Consider the following 18,527-nt stretch of genomic DNA (forward strand, 5'->3'; position numbering starts at 1 on the left):
GATTCCCTGTCCTGATTGCTATCCAGTGACTCTACTGGCAAGTGTGTTCATGTAGACATGGAAGAACCAAGTTGGACCTGACTCTGTGATGCTGGCACTTGCTTTCTAGGTTTACGAATGAAGGATGGGCACTTCAGTAGTGTACCAAAGTACTGTAGCCTGCAAGAGGAATAACCTTCTCAAGAGGAAGAGAGAAAGATTGGTTGGGCAGTGCTGGGGAAGGAAAAGAATGCAAATACTAGAGGAGTCGGGAGAGACTTCTGTGAAATTAGACAGAGTAATGTGGTTCTCATTTTCAAAAATCATGAAGCAGAATCAGGTAACCAGGACTCACTCGTCTTAAATATTCTGTACTTAAATATTCTGTACAATAATAGCATTGTAAATATCAGTCATCATGGTTTCAGAAGGGCAAGAACCTGACTGACCAACCTGACTTTTTTTGAGCAAGTGACATTCCAAGTGGACTATGGAAAGGTCAAATGTGGTGTAACTAGACTTCCAAAAATATTTTTAAAAATTCTGCATAAAGGTTACTATTAAGCTCAAAGCTGTGATGATTCTGGTAAATCTTGGGGTGGAATTAAGAATTAGCTTACAGACGTCTGGGTGTCTGTTGAAGGATTTATCTTGTAGTGGCAGGGGGTGAGGGCTGCTGAGAGATGCTTGAAGATCAGAGTTGGGACCACTCCTGTTATTAATTAACATCAATGGCTTGGATTCAAAAATTCAGTTGGGCAAGTTTGTAGATGATGCCAAAACAGGAGGGATGTTGATTTTGAGGAGGCAGCTTGGCAAACACAAAATGAGTTGGACAAAGTAGGAGTGGGCAGAACCATGGCAGATGAAATTCAGTATGGATTAGTGTAAACTCTTGTTTACAAAGGAAAATAACATGCATAGCCAACTACTGCAGAGCAGCAGTCATCAAATCAAACAGAATGCTGAACTATATAGCTCAAAGAGTAGCGTACAAGCCAAGAAGTAGTGCTTAAATTCACTTGTGCAGTAGTTAGGCCACACCTTGAGTCACTGAGACACACAGGAGACATTCAAGCACTGGTAGCATTCCAGATATAAGCCCCAGGCTGATCTGTTGCGAGAGGTCTGATTTATGAGGAAAACCTGGAAAAATTTTCACACTTGAAAGAAGATCAAGAGTTGATCTTTTGGGGGTGTATTGGATAGTAAATGGCATGGGAAATGTAAATCCAGTAGAGTACTTCAAATTAAACTGCATGAGTAGGACAAGTGGGCTTCAAAGTAGCAAAAGGGAAATTTAGGAATATCTAAGTTCTTCCAGACAGTGATTAATGTATCAAATGATTTCCAGGCAGGGTAATGGAGGTGAAAATTCTTGAATCATTTGAGAAAAAATTATATGCTGCAATGTTGATGGGGGGAGGGTGGAGAGGAGGAGATCGAGAGAATGTGAGAGTGATCTTTCTGGATAGATGAACTGAAATGAGGTGAAATAGCCTCCCTCTTCCATCTTGTGATTTTTGGCAACAGAAGTCACCGATCTACAGTTCGGTCCTCAGCTATTCTTCACTACCATCTGCTTTCTATTGCCCAGCAAACATTCGGTCCAGCTATATAATATGCTACTAATCTTGATCATCTTTCAAAGCTTTGTGCAGAACTTTAGTAAATGTGTTCTGAAAAGCCAAGTTGATCCCTCGGCTCTGTTATTTCCTCAAAAGAATTCCAGTAAATTTGTGAGGCATGACCTGTTGCTTCTAAAATAATGATTCATCTCTTTGGCCTCTGCTATGTGGATGAACAATGATGGTGTGTTGTGGAATGCTGTTGAGCATTTCTGTGATGTCCCAGCCCTTGTCCTTGATTTTTGAATATTAGAATGGCATTTATCATCTTCCGCCACACTAATGCATCACCATATCTGTTCTGTTCTTCACAATATTAAGCTAAATCCAGCCGATTTACTTCAGTCCAGAGTTTGTTTTTTGCTCTGGCTATCTTTCTTACACTTGTATGCTCTCTCTATAGCTACGGTGACTTTAGTTCTTGTTTGTTGATATCTACAATCCACAGTTTCTGTTATCTCTATCACTTCTAATACTTGTTCTAGTGAGACTCTTGTATGACTCCTGTACTTCATGACATTTTGATTCCATGTATATTTTACAAATAATAATTCTTTATCTTGAGGTAATTTTTACAACCTTATTCAGCCACTGTGGACTTGGTCCTGTCAGTTTCCTCTTTTTCCCTTGGTAGCAATATAGTTACTTTCCACATCTCTATCTTAAGTACAATAAACTTGAAACAATTCCATTTTTTGATTTAAATCCCTTTTCAACTTAATTTTCTTTGGAGCTGCTAAAATAGCCTCAAGGTATGCTCTTCTAAAGTCTTGACATCTGCATTGTTTTTGACCACCTTCACTTTTGTTACAGTATCAAATCTGACTTTCCAATGCGCACAAGAACCTAAGCATTCACCCATTTCCAGGCGATTAATTGGTTCCAGTATGCACTGTTAAATATGGAATGCATTACAGCATCTGTCATAGAATGCCACTCTAACAGTGTGTTCAGAAACAAATACTCCACTGCCGTTGTTTTTCCCTTTACCTTTATCCCTAGTTTTTGGTTCTGTTGTACCATTTGATATATTGAAAACCCCCATGACTCTCATTCGTTTCCTGCAGCCAGCAACTGTTTCCTGTACTCCTTGACAATGTCAGCTATTCGGTAACTGCCTAACTACTAATTCCTACCCAAACTATTAATGCAGCCCTCCTTTCAACTGTTTCTATCCTTTCATTAGCATTTGAAATTCATGCCATGTCACTCCTTTGTTTAACTTAACAGATCTGTGTAAATTTCTAAGACCTCTTAGCTACCAATTCTTGGGATGTGGGCGACACTGGCAAGGCTCCCATCCCTAGTTTCCCTTGAGAACGTGGTGGTGGCCCTTCTTGAACTGCTGCAGTCTGTGTGGTGAAGGCACTTCCACAATGCTGGCTGTTAGTTCAGGAGTTCCAGGATTTTGACCCAGTGACCATGTTGGAACGGCTGATATATGTCCGAGTCAGGATGGTGTACAACTTGGAAAGGAACTTGGAGGTGATGGTGTTCCCATGCACCTGCTGCCCTTGGCGTTCTAACAGGTGGAAGCTGTGGGTTTGGGAGGTGCTGCTGAAGAAGCCTTGGCGAGTTGCTGCAGGACATCCTGTAGATAGTATACACTGCAGCAGCAGTATGCCGGTTGGGTTGATGTTTATGCTTGTGGCTGAAGTGTCGATCAAGTAGACTGCTTTGTCCTGGATGGTGTCAAGTTTCTTGAGTGTTGTAGTTGCATCCACCTAGGCAAGTGGAGAGTATTCCTGACTTATGCCTTGTCGGTGGTGGAAAGGCTTTGGAGAATCAGAAGGTGAGCCACTTGCCACACAATACCCAGCGTCTCCTTTTGTAGCCATAACATTTATGTGGCTAGTTCAGTTGAGTTTGTGGTCAATCATTGCTCCCAGGATGTTGTTGATGGAGAACTCGGCGATAGTAATGCCATTGTATGTCGAGGGGAGATGATTAGGGTCTCTCCTATTGGCGATAGTCATTGCCTGGCACTTGTGTGGTGCGACTGTTACTTGCCACTAATCAGCACAAGCCTGGATATTGTCCAGGTCGTCTTGTACGTGGACATGGACTGCTTCATTACCTGAGGAATTGCAAATGGGGCCGAAGACCATGCAATCATCGGTGAACACCCCTATTTCTGACAGAAAATGCTGGAAATGCTCAGCAAGTCAGGCAGCATCTGTGGGGAGAGAAACCGTTAACTTGCTTAAAACTTGTTCCATCTCCAACTTTTTCCAGTTCTGACAAAAGGTCATCGACCTAAAATGTCAACTCTATTTCTCTCTCCACAGATGCTGCATGACCTACCGAAAATTTCCAGCATTTTCTGTTATTTCAGATTTCCAGCATCCACAGTATTCTGCTTTCGTACCCCTATTTGACGTCCATTTCTTGTCCGATTCATAATTGTGTTTGTGATGCTTGTGGTGTCGTACTTTTACCAGATGTAAATTCTTTTTCCAATGGCTTATTGCAAATGCTTGTTGCATCTGAATGAAAACCTTTAACTTTATTGTGATTTGAATCTTGTTTTGTATTTGTATTTTCTTCATCCAAACATTTCCTTCCACCTCTTCATCGGCAATAACAATTATTTACCTGTCTTCACAATAATTATCTCCTCCCTCTAAATCTATTTGATGAATCCAATTACTGACTAATTTTCAGAAGTTGAAAATCCATGGTTACTTTCAAAACTTCATTTCTGGTTAATTCTTTTGCAGTCCTAGTCAATGGGATCCAATGCTTCGATGAAATTGCCAGTTAAATTGGCAATTCAGGATAATTACAAAATGATCAAAGTCTGCAGGTTACTGCTATGTGGAGAAGAAAATGCTTAATTCTCAAAAGTTTGTATTCCTAGAAAGGTGTTGTGCCTCATCAATCTGGTGAAGTCATGGGTTCAAAATTACATTTGAGAATTATATCATTTCCCAGTCAGAGTGCCAGGTAAGATATCCCAGTTCTGGAAAGTACTGTTATACTTTTTTTTCCCCTCCGTTGCCTTTAAAGCACAGTGTTGGGGTGCCATGCAATGAAACAGGCTGTGCTTCTTGTTACTGTAGCAGAAGTCCATTTCCCAGTCATGACTGAGATTCACAGTAACCTTCCCATAGGGAGGTCGTATTGGCAACTTTAGCTGAGTTGTCTGAGGGAAGGAAAAAGCGACAATGTTGATTGACATTCCTTCCCTGTCAATTGTCTCGATTGGTTGATCAACAAAGCATTTGTCCAGGTTGGGCTCATCTTTGTTATGTAACACTGAGTGTGTCTGATTTTGATACAGTACTTTTTTTTGGAGGAGAAGGAAGGGAAGAGATTTTTTCAGTATAACACATCCTTAATTATATATTAAAAAAAATATATCCTAGGGACCCATAGTTTCTGTGAGCATTAGTTGGCATGCAGCAACCAGTCATACAGAGCATTGATGGTAGGTATTAATTGCCTTCAACATGGAAAGGTCATTTGTCATATATACAGCCCTGCAGCAGTGACTGAAGATCTACAATTAAGTCATTGTAAATCACTCTTAATTTTCTAATGAACCACTGAGTAAGGCTTCGATTTTCATGAGAATAAGCTGAACCAATGCAAAGAATATTGTGAGCTGTGCCCAAGATTCTTCGCTTTGCTCTTTGAAGCAGCTTTCATGCTACAGTAAAATCCTTTCTGCTTGCACAGCTATTTATACAAGATAAGCAATGCTGTAGATCTGATTATTGATATTGTCATGGTAACAGCACCCAAGAATTCTAGTGTTAGCGTAGCGAGTGTGAGAGTGTTGACGATTCTGTTCAGGCCTCCCTTGTGATTCCAGGTTTAACTGCAGTTGGGTAGGAGTGAGAAAATGTACTGTAGTTAGTACATTTTGACAGCTTTTCACCATTTTAGGTTTTTTTAATTCTCTGAACCCAGCTGCAAATTGTGTACATATTAGCATGATTAACTGTTAACTCTACGTTTGCATTCCTTCATGCGTCTGGAAATATCATTCATCAAAATTGTACCTATTAAGCTGGTCACAGCTTAACGGTATTTCAGCATAGTGTTACGTCTTAGCAGAATTCATTTAGTTTAAAAAAAAAAGGCCACAGCTGCTTTCAGTAGGTTGATTTACATGACAGCCCTGCCCGGAGCACTAATGAGATGTGAGTGTCTTAGTTGTTGCATTACTACTTTGCATAATTTAATATCTTATTTGTTTTCCACAAGTTTTAAACTCTCTTAAAGACAGACTTGCATTTACATAGCGCCTTTCATGACCTTAGGACGTCCCAAAGTGCTTGTAATGTAGGAAACGCAGCAGCCAATTTGCGCACAGCAATCAGCAGTGTGATAATGACCAGATAATCTGATTGTGATGTTGATTGAGGAATAAATATTGGCTAGGACACCGAGGAGAACGAGTTTGCACATTCTCCCCATGTTTGCGTGGGTTTCCTCCGGGTGCTCCGGTTTCCTCCCACAGTCCAAAGATGTGCGGGTTAGGTTGATTGGCCATGATAAATTGACCATTAGTGTTAGGGAGATTAAAATATGTGGGGTTACGCGGATAGGGTGGGATATGTGTCGGTGCAGGCTCGATGGGCCGAAATGGCCTCTCTCTGCACTGTGGGGTTTCTGTGATTCTGTGAACTCCCCTGCACTGCCATGGGATCTTTTACATCCACCTGACAAAGCAGACAGGGCCTTGGTTTAACGTCTCATCTGAAAGATGACACCTCCGGCAGTGCAGCACTCCCTCAGTACTACACTGGAGTGTCAGCCTAGATTTTTGTCCTCCAGTCTTGAGTGGGACTTGAACCCACGACCTTCCGACTGCGAAGCGAAGGTGCTACCAACTGAGCCGTGGCTGACATATTAGTGCTGTTGCACTGTAGCCATTCTTGTAACCTAGAGACGTATTAAAATATCTTGCATTAATATCATAAGTTTAATCACTATTTTATATTAAGTTAATTTTAGACTTCCACCAGTTGAGTTGGATTGTTAGAATAGAATTTGTTGGGTATTGACTGATGTGTTCAGGATGCTTTATGCAGATTAATACATGACTTTAAGTGGACAAGTGTCAGCAATGAAAACACGCATTGGATGGAAATGCAGAAGACAGTACTTTTGATCAGTACATATTGTAATAGATGGAATAAAAAGTCCTTTCTTCCTTGGATTCCTGCTGGTTTAACTTAATTCATAGTCGTTACACAGTGAAGACTGTCTCCAGGCAAGTATTGTCTGCTTTTCCACATCAATGCAGCAGCTACATCATTTCAGAAACATCGCAATTTTCTATTTATCTAAGAAATTTTTGAGATATTTGACAGCCATATAATGGAGCTGGCTGAAAGCAAATCGGAAGCACTGTTGCTTCTTTGGGGATGTTTTTGTGACAGCTTTAATGCTGAGAATAAAAGTTAAGAGCTTTAACAGGAAAGTCACGGCAGGAACTAATCAGCAAATTTCGAAACCAAACCACGCTTTCATTAAGCCATCCTTCAGGGGCTGTAATATAATCTAGATTGTCCATACAATGACATTGTGTGCTCTAAGTTTATAATGAGTTTATATTTTATTATTTTGAAACCTTGACTTTTTTTCCCAACTTGGTATTGGCGGATGAGGCGTTAAACCAAGGCCACGTCTGCCCCCTCGGGTGGATGTAAAAGATCCCACGGCACGATTTGAAGAGCAGCAGGGAAGCTCTCCCTGGAGTCCTGAGCCAATATTTATCCTTCACCCAACATCAGTACAAGAGATTATCTGGTCGTGATCTCCTTGCTGTTTTTGGGACCTTGCTGTGTGCAAATTGGCTGCCACGGTTCCCTAAGTTACAACACTGACTGTACTTCAAAATGTACCTAATTGGCTGTAAAGTGCTTTGGGATGTCCTGAGGTCACAAGGTGCTATAGGAATGCAAGTTCTTTCTTTAGGAACTCAAACATCATCATTGTCATCCTACTACCATAAACATATCTGCAACAGCATAAGTGATACTGATTTCTCCAGCACTGGTCAGAAGGGAAGCAGCATTTTTATTATAGTTTCTCCCTATATAACCTTTTAATCGTTATGTTAACATGTTCCCTGGTATCCAGCCTGATACTGCACATGGTCCTCATAGAGCCTGCCACCGACATAATGCAATGGGCAGGATGCAGTTCCATTTTTGTCCCTAAGTTATTTTTTTTTGTGTCCTTTTTCCTTTGCATGTTGCTCTCAATGCCCAAACTAGAGTAAACATGTCTACTAGCATATTTGGGCCATACTGGAGACTGTGTAAATTGAGGATAACCGAGAATATATCCTATGATATTCTGATCTTAAAACCACAGACCAATTATTTCCTGTAATTATACTTTCAGTACTTGTCTAGGAACCAATGTAAACATTTGAATTTCTTGTTAACCTCTCAATAGTTCAGCCCTGTACACAATAACAGTGTGTTTGTTCTGGCAGTGAGAGCATAAAACTGGTGCCTGAAATGGGCCCAATGCAGTTCAGGGTATGCATCTACTTGTTGCTCTTCATCAGAATGACAACAATGCATTTATTTAGCATTTTTCATGTAGGAAATGCCCCAAGGTACTTCAGAGACCTGAGGGGAAAAATGGGTGTTGAACCAAAGGAGAGTAGGAGGGCTGACCAAAAGCTTGGTTGGAAAGGTACATTTTAAGGAGGATCTTGAAGAAAGAAGTTGCGAGACAGAGGGGTCTAAGGAGGGAATTCCAGAGTCTGATTAAGGAATGGTAACCAAAGTGGGGTAAAGGGAGGGGAGAGGAACAGAGAGTATGGAAGGAGAAATTGTAAGGTTGCAGAATGTTAGAGATGGGGATGAGGGATTGTGCCACTGGGGGACCAGGAGCTAATGTGGGTCAGGAAGGATGGGAGTGATGGACAAGCGGGACTTGGCGCATGATAGGATGTGGGCAGCAGAATTTTGAACAAGCTACAATTTAGAGTGGAGGATGGGGGGCCAATCAGGCGAGTATTGGAGTAATCAAGTCTGGTGGTGACAGAGGCATGGCTGAGGGTTTGAGCAGCAAATGGGTTGCGATAGGGACGGAGATGGGCAAGGTTGTGAAAGTTGATCTTTTTGATGCAGAGGATATGGGTCAAAGCTTAGCTTGGGGGTCAAACAGGACGACAAGGTTACGCACAGTCTAGTTGCGCTTGAGGCAATTGCCAAGGAGGGGAATGGAGCTGGTGGCAAGGGTATGGGGTTGGTGGCAAAGACAATGGTTTGCTGTTCCCAACATTTAACTGAAGGACGTTGAGACTTATTGAAGACTGAATGTCAGACGAGCAGTGTGATAGTATGGAGGTGGTGGAGAAGTTGAGAAGTAGAGTTGGGTGTCGTTGGATTATGTATGAAAGTTAACCCCCCCCCCCCCCCGCCCCCTTGCCTGTAGATCATGTTGCCAAGGGACAGCATGCAGTGGTCCAAGGATGGATCTTGGGGGGGGGGGGGAGGGGACTCTGAAAGGGACAGTACAGGTCTTGGAAGAGACATCATTGAGAGTTTCTCTGGCCATGAATGGATAGGCAAGAGTGGAACTTTGAGGGCAGTCCCATGGTGCAAGACAATGGAGGAGAGGCGTTTTGCCTCCAGCTCAGGAGAAGTAAGCTGCTCTGTATCATGCTTTCTAAGCTTGAGATAGTCTACGCCCAAGTGCCACCAACTGAACTCCATGCCGTTGGTACATTTATAAGCTCACTGGGTAATTGAGGGATATTATGGGCCAGTTATACGACTGCTTTTGTACTGATGCCCCATTGCCATAAAACCAGCAAGTTCTAGAGTCAGGTTGGTAGTCTGACTACAGAATACACTAAGTGCAAGAGATATGTGGCCGTTGAAGGCGAATTCGATGGACCTTAGGAATAGCTAGATGAAAAAAGTCCTATCTAATGGGTCAGTCCACCTGCTCCTGGTGTTTTGTTGTCACTGTTTTACACCGAGACAATTGGTAAGAAGGTGGTCCTTGTTGACAAAGTTAGATTTTATTTTTGTTCCCCGTGATGGAAGTGCCTGGCTCACTCTGCCTCTTGATAGCACAATTTGTTGCTTAAAGAATATAGGCATGAATCTCCCTCCAAGACTGCTGCAAAATACTGAAGCGCCAGTGCTTTGTGCCATCAAGAAATGAGCTTAATTTGTTACAAAATGAGTGACTAAGCAATAAAGTTATGAATAATTTTAACATCTGTACTTTTACTTTTTTTAATACTGTTTAACTGTTGCTGGTTTTGGTGAGGAAGAAGTGCTGAGTTCAAATGGTGATTGTTGAAGCGCCACAGTTTGTTACTGAATTTCTGTTAATATTCATTGTGTACATTGCATTTGCAAAGAGTTTTTTGAAAAATTTATGGAAATGGACAAAAAAAACTCCCAAAAGGAAACTTGATTTTTCTGTGGGGTGCTCATGTCTAAACTCTAAAATAGGAAGTCAAAGAGATAACTTCGTCACCAAACAAAATAATCCACGGATGTTCACCCTGCTGCTCCTTTGAGCAACTCAAAATACATCATATTTAGGGTTAAAGAATGCAGCTTGGTGAACACTTCAAGTCCTATTATAAGCACATTTCAGACTGGCTTCATAACGAGTGGAAATTTGAGTTCTTGTTGAAAAGTGTTTGGCAAACACTGGGCAAAGATTATCGTCGATGATTATTCCAGCTGCTATCCTTCCCAAGTACTTGTTCATCCCCCCTGACGGCTTTAAATGTGTCTGGAGAAATGTTTGTCACTAAGCTGCCACCAAGTATGTTATTTTTTTTAAACTCCTAGAACTGCCATTTTCTGATCACTTAGGTTGAAGAGCTCTTTATCCTGCCACGTTAGACAAACTCCAGTGTCAGTAGTTTCCTTGCATTAGATTCAACAGCATGTAATTAGTGGCGCCATGAGGCTGATAAATGTTAGGCTGTATTAGACACTGAAATATGAATATTATACTAAGGGAAGACCACCTGGAGTTTTGCACAGATACAAGCCAACTAAACGCAATATTGTAGTTACATTTAAGTCCCAACAGCTGCCACATTTTGTCATCTGGTTGCTTGTGTCTTGTGCATTGACAGTTTTTGTGGGTGAGTCGTGCCGTAAATATGTAGTGGAATGATGGTTGAAATCTACATTCTTTTTAATCTTCTGCTCCACCACATAAAACAGCTGGAGTTGGATACTGCCAACATGTCATTCTCTCCTTTCCACCCCTGCTTTACAAAAAATGTTACTTGATTTGAACTGTTCCAGAAATGCTTCTAAAATGCTCCCAAGATCTTTAAGCAATGAAATAGATGTTTCTTCTGTTTTGTGTGACTCCATTGAGATGTGGTTCAACACAGTTCAGAACTAATTGTCTCTGCCTGCACACCCCCCCCCCCCCCCCCCCCCCCACCTGACTCCTTTATTTTCCTCTTCCCCTCCCCCTTCCTGGACTGTGCCTGCATGATGCTTCCATTTCGTCCACACCAGTCAAGCTAATCATCCTCACTTGGAAATGATCACACCATTTCGTCTGGTTGGAATTGACCTGAGCAGATCAGAGGTGAAAAATATTCTGACCCACGGCCAACATTTTTTTTTTTCTCCTCCTCATCCTCGTGTCTCCTTTCGCCTGCCCACCACCCCCACCAAAAAAAAAGTTAAATGCATTGCTGTTTAGTTTTATTATATTAACATTGTGACACACTAGCAGTTCACTGCATGACTGTGACTAATGTGAACACACCTTTTGGACAGATGAAAAATTCAACACAGGGATTTTGTTACATTAGGGTGCCAGATTTAGTATTCCGCACTGTTGATGGTTGTACAATCTGACGTCGATGGATCCAAGGAACTTTTTTTTTTTGAAGTGTGGAAATGACTAAATGAAGACACTTAACAGTGAAGCATTCATGATCAGTTCCCAGCTTGTATGAATCAGCCCAATGTTTGAATGCCAGTTGGTTATCGAGCTCTGGGGAATGTTCCTTTTGGGCATATGGATTTCTTCACTAGGGAGGAGGAACAAGAGATTTGGAGACTTTTTTAAAATCATGTGATGGTGAATAAGCTGTAAATATTGTCCCAAACAATCATTTAGACGCGTCCCTGTTTCGATTTTGCAAGTGGATTCATAGAATCGTATAATTTTACCACACAGAACGAGGCCTTTCAGCCATTGTGCCTGTGCCAGCTCTCTCCAAGAGCTATTCACATAGTCCCACTCCCCTACCCTTTATCTGCACTATTGATATATTTTTTCTTTTCCAAATATTTATCTACTTCCCTTTCTTAAAAACTATTATGGATCTGCTTCTACCACTGTTGCTGCGAAGCCATTCCATGCCAAATAACCCTCTACATTAAAAACAACAACTCTGCTAACCTCTCCCTTCATTCTTTTGGCAATTAAATTTAAGCTCACTTTTACTAACCCCAACCAATGAATGCCTCTATCAGATTTCCTCAATCTCTGTTTTAATAAAAGCAGATAATTTGTATATGTTTAGCATCACATCTTTATTTTTGTACTGTATGCCTATCGTGTTAAACCTATGATTTTTTTTTTCCAAGAGTTTTCAACCTGTCCTTCCATTTTTTAAGTTTAGTATATTTGAACCCCTAAGTCTCTTTGATCCTCTGCTCCTTTTAATTGTTTTCTGTGTGGTGCATATTTCCCCTCCTTTTTCTTCCTCCCAAAAGGCAGCACCACATATTTTAATGCAATAAATTTCATCTGATGTCTATCTGCCCACTCTATTAACTTGCCTGTCCTTCTGAACTTGCTTATAGTCATCTTCACAGTTAAATGCACTACATAATTTTCATTTGCAAATGTTGATGATCTGCATGTATATTGAGAGGAGCAATAGTCCCAATGCTCACCCCAAGGGGAGACCACTGAGTACATTCCTGCAGTTTGAAAAACATACATTAACCACAACTTTTTGTTTTTCGTCCTTTAACTAACTTCCTGTAAATTTGCCTTTTACAAATTGTGTTGGCTGTCTTTTAATTAACCTATGCTTTCCAGGTGAGTATTAATTTTAACCCATATTATGGCCTATTTCAAGCATATCCACTACTGACGTTAGCCTGATTTTATATATTTCTGCCACTTTGAATTGTTGTGTTGGCACTCCTCCAGTCTTCTGGCACAACTTCGATATCCTGGAATGGTTGGAAGATTGTGGTCTGAGCCTCTACTATTTCCCCTCTGTCTTCACTCGGCATTCTAGGATGTGTGCCATCAGGGCCAAGTGCCTTTTCCACCAATTCTCTGTGCTGCTTCCTTATCTATAGTTATCCTATCTAATTGCTCCAACTCCTCTTGTACCCTTTAATTCCCACTACTACATTCTTCTGTGAAAACTGAAGCAAAGTACTCATTCAGTATCTCTGCCATTCCTTCATTCTCCAAAAGATTTGCTTTTTAATCTCTTATCAACTCTTCCCTTTTACTTTTCAAGTTCATGAAATCCTTCACTGTCTCCCTTTATTACCTGCCAGCCTTTCTACTTACCCTTGCATTCTAGTCTCCTATTATGGTGGTTCTCTATATTTCGTGCAGCTTTCTTCTGTATTAATAGCCCTAGATTTATTCGCCTCTGTGGCGACACGCCACCATTGGACATAATCCGCTCACGGCGGCACGGACAGTTTACGCAGGCGCACTGCCGGCAGCAGCCGCCCCCAGCCGGGGGCCCTTTCCTCCGGCAACTTGTTTCCCGCAGGGACAGGCTGCCGGGAGCACTTCCTGTCTGGGGAGTATTTAAGTGGTTGCGCGGGCTTTTCAAGCTCTCTTTGCCATGATGTAAATTAAAGCAGTTGTGTTCCACCAACTCTGGTCTCGACTCCCACGTTTGCCGCGGTATCTCAACACCTCTTTACTTTTCCCCCAAGTATCACTTCAATTTTAGTTCCTCTATTCAAACAAGGAGCTCCGGCTGAATCACCTTCATTAAGAATATGTCTGAATATTTTATAACCAAGAATGTTCAGCTCCCATTCATGCTCTAGGCTACGCCCCATCTGTTAATGCTATTATATCGCCACCCTCTCTCCTTCCATCTTTCTCTTTCTTCCCCCCCCCCCCCCCCCCCGGCAGTAATTTGTTCACCAATTTTATCCACAGTATATTTTAAGCTTTTACATGCATGCAACTCAAACCTGCCTCTTGTTTTCTTGCGGTGAGGGTGATGAGTTCCATTAATGCATGTGGATTAAATGTCTCATATCTTCGCAGGCTATGAGCTGCTGTACCAGCCCGAGGTGGTTCGACTCTACTTGTCCTTGCTCACAGAAAGTCGAAATTACAACACATTGGAGGCTGCAGCGGGTGCCCTGCAGAACCTAAGTGCTGGGCAGTGGACGGTGAGTGCAGTATTATAGCGCTGAGATTGTTATCAGAGGTTTCACAGTTTTGAATGCGACAACCTAATTGCTAACGGCCCCCTCTTTTCCCCCCTCCCCCCAAAATGATAAATTCTCTGCAGAGGGATCTAACTTGTATCAGTAGTTTAGCTGACATCGTATTGTCCAATAGAAATTGCTGACTGGCCACGAGTGGCTACGGCGACACTGTTTTCGCCACATGCACTAATTTTAGTAGAAAGCTTCCTTGCGTACACTCATACAATACAGGGATACTTACGTGGATATTTACTTCATAAACATTTACCACCATTCAGTAACCAAGGAATTAAAGCACTCGCATGTTCAACTTTTCGGCTTAACATTTTACCAGCAAATGCACAAAGTACACATGCTATTATCTTAATGGCAAGAAACTGGAAAGTACTGCAGTACAAAGGGATCTGGGGGTCCTGGTGCATGAAACACAAAAAGTTAGTATGCAGGTGATCAAGAAGGCCAATGGAATATTGGCTTTTATTGCTAGGGGGATGGAATATAAAAACAGGGAAGTATTGCTGCAGTTGTACAAGGTATTGGTGAGACCACACCTGGAATACTGCATACAGTTTTGGTGTCCATACTTAAGAAAAGACATACTTGCTCTCGAGGCAGTACAAAGAAGGTTCACTCGGTTAATCCCGGGGATGAGGGGATGGACATATGAGGAGAGGTTGAGTAGATTGGGACTCTACTCATTGGAGTTCAGAAGAATGAGAGGCGATCTTATTGAAACATATAAGATTGTGAAGGGGCTTGATCGGGTGGATGTGGTGAGGATGTTCCCATGATGGGTGAAACTAGAACTAGGGGGCATAATCTTAAAATAAGGGGCTGCTCTTTCAAAACTGAGATGAGGAGAAACTTCTTCACTGAGGGTGGTAGGTTTGTGGAATTTGCTGCCCCAGAGAGCTGTGGAAGCTACATCATTAAATAAATTTAAAACAGCAATAGACAGTTTCCTAGAAGTAAGGGGAATTAGGGGTTACGGGGAGCGGGCAGGAAATTGGACATGAGGCTAGGTTCGGTTCGGATCGGTCATGGCCCTGTGGGTGGCGGAGCGGGCCCAGGGGCCGTGTAGCCTGGTTCTGCTCCTACTTCTTGTGTTCTAATTCTGTTAGATTTCAGGAGATGGTTCTATTCACAGGGATTAGTGGAGACCTCAGGAACAGGCTGCCAGCTAGGAGTCCTTCAAAAGTAATTTGGGCCTGTTCCTGGCTGGGGTGGAGATCACCTCTTACAGAAGGTAAGTACTGCAGGAAATACAGGGACAGTGATCTCCTGGACGAGTTTCGATCGCCTAGATTGGTCGGAGAGGAATTTCCCAGATTTTTTCTCCCAAATTGGCACATTGGGTTTTTTATCTGGTTTTTCGCCTCTCCTGGGAGATCACATGGGTTTGGGTGGGATGGAGAGTGAAAGTAGATTTGAGGTTAGGATCAGATCAGCCATGATCTTATTGAATAGCGGAGTAGGCTCGAGGGGCCGATTGGCCGACTCCTGCTCCTATTTCTTATGTTCTTATGTACTCATGAGACTGTATATTGAGATCACATTCCCAACAATGATGACTATCCTTTATTTACTAATCAGAAATGCCATTAGCCATATGTGACTAACCTATTTGACAATATTGATCTAAAAAAGTATTTTTTTTGGGAAGGGGCGAGGAAGAATGGCATTGCTTCACTATGGTGAAATGCATTCCAGTAAGGGTAACCATATTGTTGGAGCTGTAAATTTTGCATAGAGCCGCTGAAGCTCTACGAAGTTGGGGGATCCTAAGAATTTCATGATGCAGTCCATGTAGACCGTAGCAGATCCTGTGAAACCCATCGGATCACGCCAAGTTGATGGAGCTTCAGGGTCCCCATACAGCACTTCTTATTTGAGCCAGCTTGTGTTTTTAAAGATGTGCTGTAAAACTTTCCTGAGAATTTTTGGCTCATAAACAAAATGTAGCTTGTTCAAAATCCTGTGCTTCTATTATACAGCTGCAGAGCACATTTTGGATACAGTGGTTGCGTGCTTGCACTGCACGAAGGAGCAGCCACTGGTAGGAGCTTGGTGGGTAGGGGAAGGCGGGTGGTGAAGAGAATGGCGAAGTAGCCCTTGGAAGAGAAGTTTCCTTGTGTAGTAATTTTTTTTAGAAGTGGTCTTTAGATCCTGGTTACATTAAATGGTCATCGTACTGGCCTGAAAGCAAAAAGTAAACTTTCATGGGGGAGAAGATGACAGAATAAAACTTCATATGCATAAACGTGTGGAAATGTGAAAAAAATTATTTCTGATTTTCAGGGAATACAGAACATTACTGAAATATTTTAGGGAAGTGCCACTTAAACAAATATCCACATCCATATTATACTTTAGAGCTCAAATAGTTGCAAAGAATTAAGAAAAATTAAAACGCACACAAATGGTTACACTGAATTGAAATTAAATAAAGTGCTGGAAATCTATAAGTTTAAAAAAAAAAAAAAAAGCTGCTAATGCACAGCAGTTCAGCAGCATCTGAAACCAAAAGCTAGGTCAACAGAACCTAGTCAGGGTTCTGATTAACAGTTCGATCTGAAATATTAGCTTATCTCTTTCCTGGATGCTGACTGGACTATTTTTTGGATTTGTTTTAACGGTACTGTTGCAGTTACTGAGCTTGTTGAGGTGCTGAATTCACGTACAGTACACTGTTGAAGCAGAGATACCCTAGATGAGATCATCAGCATTAGCTGTTTAAACAAAGTGTTTGTTTTATTTTTAAAGGTTTAATTTTTTTTTTTTTTTTTAAAAAGGGTAGGTGATCTCAACCAATTCTGCTGTAAATTCCACATTTATGGGCTGAGTTATTTCACAATTACTCCTTCGTGATCTGAGTTTTAACTTTTTAGTGTTGGTAAATAATCAAATAGACTTCATTAAACGAAGAACTTTTCATGTTGAAGAAAATCCATACTGGGCAACAGACAATTCAGTTTCCCTAACTTGCAAAATAACTTTATAGCGTCAGGGATAGCATAAAATCCAAGGAAAGGACATATAAATTGGCTAGAAAAAGCAATAATCCTGAGGATTGGGAGCAGTTTAGGAGTTGACAAAGGGATTCATTAAGAAAGGGAAAATAGAATATGAGAGTAAGCTAGCAGGGAACATAAAAACTGACTGTAAAAGTTTCTATAGCTATGTGAAGAGAAAAAGTTTGGTGAAGTCAAGCGTAGGTCCCTTACAGTCAGAATCAGGGGAATTTATAATGGGAAACAAGGAAATGGCCGACCAACTAAATACGTACTTTGGTTCTGTCTTCACAAAGGAGGACACAAATAACCTCCCAGAGATGCCGGGGAACATAGGGTCTGATGAAAGAGAGGAACTGAAAGAAATCAGTATTTGTACGAAAATGGTGTTAGGAAAATTGATGGGACTGAAGGCCGATAAATCCCCAGGGCCTGATGGTCTACATCCCAGGGTACTTAAGGAAGTGGCCCGAGAGATAGTAGATGCATTACTGGTCATCTTCCAGAACTCGATAGACTCTGGAACGGTACCCATGGATTGGAGGGTAGCTAATGTTATCCCACTATTCAAAAAAGGTGGTAGAGAAAAAGCGGGGAATTATAGACCGGTAAGCCTGACATCGGTAGTGGGGAAAATGCTAGAGTCTATTATAAAAGATGTAATAGCAGAGCACTTGGAAAGCAGTGACAGGATTGGACAAAGTCAACATGGATTTACAAAAGGTAAATCATGCTTGACTAATCTACTGGAATTTTTTGAGGATGTAACTGGTAAAATAGATAAGGGAGAACCAGTGGATGTGGTGTATTTGGACTTTCAGAAGGCTTTCGATAAGGTCCCGCATAAGAGATTAGCGTGCAAAATTAAGGCACATGGGATTGGGGGCAAGGTATTGACTTGGATAGAGAACTGGTTGGCGGACAGAAAGCAAAGAGTTGGAATAAACGGGTCGTTTTCCGAGTGGCAGGCAGTGACTAGTGGGGTACCGCAAGGATCGGTCCTAGGACCCCAGCTGTTCACAATATATATTAATGATCTGGACGAAGGAATTGGATGTAATATCTCCAAATTTGCAGACGACACAAAGCTGGGCGGGAGGGTAAGCTGTGAGGAGGATGTCGGGAAACTCCAGTACGATTTGGACAGGTTGGGTGATTGGGCAGAAACATGGCAAATGCACTATAATGTGGATAAATGTGAGGTTATCCACTTTGGTGGCAAAAACAGGAAGGCAGATTATTATTTGAATGGCAATAGATTGGGGGAAGGGGAAGTGCAAAGAGACCTGGGTGTCCTTGTGCACCAGTCGCTGAAGGTAAGCATGCAGGTGCAGCAGGCGGTTAAGAAGGCAAATGGTATGTTGGCGTTCATAGCAAGAGGGTTTGAGTACAGGAACAAGGATGTCTTGCTACAGTTGTACAGGGCCTTGGTGAGACCACACCTTGAGTATTGTGTGCAGTTTTGGTCACCTTACTTGAGGAAGGACGTTCTTGCCATGGAG

The 18,527-nt window shown here is 41.8% G+C and overlaps 1 protein-coding gene across 11 annotated transcripts in view; it reads left to right on the forward strand.

Moving 5' to 3' along the window:
* The window catches only part of arvcfb (ARVCF delta catenin family member b), a 369,553-nt gene that overhangs the window by 324,714 nt on the left and 26,312 nt on the right, over positions 1–18,527 (forward strand). For all 11 annotated transcript variants that reach the window (XM_086011973.1, XM_086011979.1, XM_086011978.1 and 8 more), the window contains one exon: positions 13,848–13,975. In XM_086011973.1, the coding sequence (XP_085868099.1) occupies positions 13,848–13,975 (128 nt within the window). The remainder of the gene's footprint in view (positions 1–13,847; positions 13,976–18,527) is intronic.

Source organism: Somniosus microcephalus, chromosome 19, assembly GCF_052327205.1.
Source record: "Somniosus microcephalus isolate GS21.2 chromosome 19, FLI_Smic_1.0, whole genome shotgun sequence".
Taxonomy (NCBI): domain Eukaryota; kingdom Metazoa; phylum Chordata; class Chondrichthyes; order Squaliformes; family Somniosidae; genus Somniosus; species Somniosus microcephalus.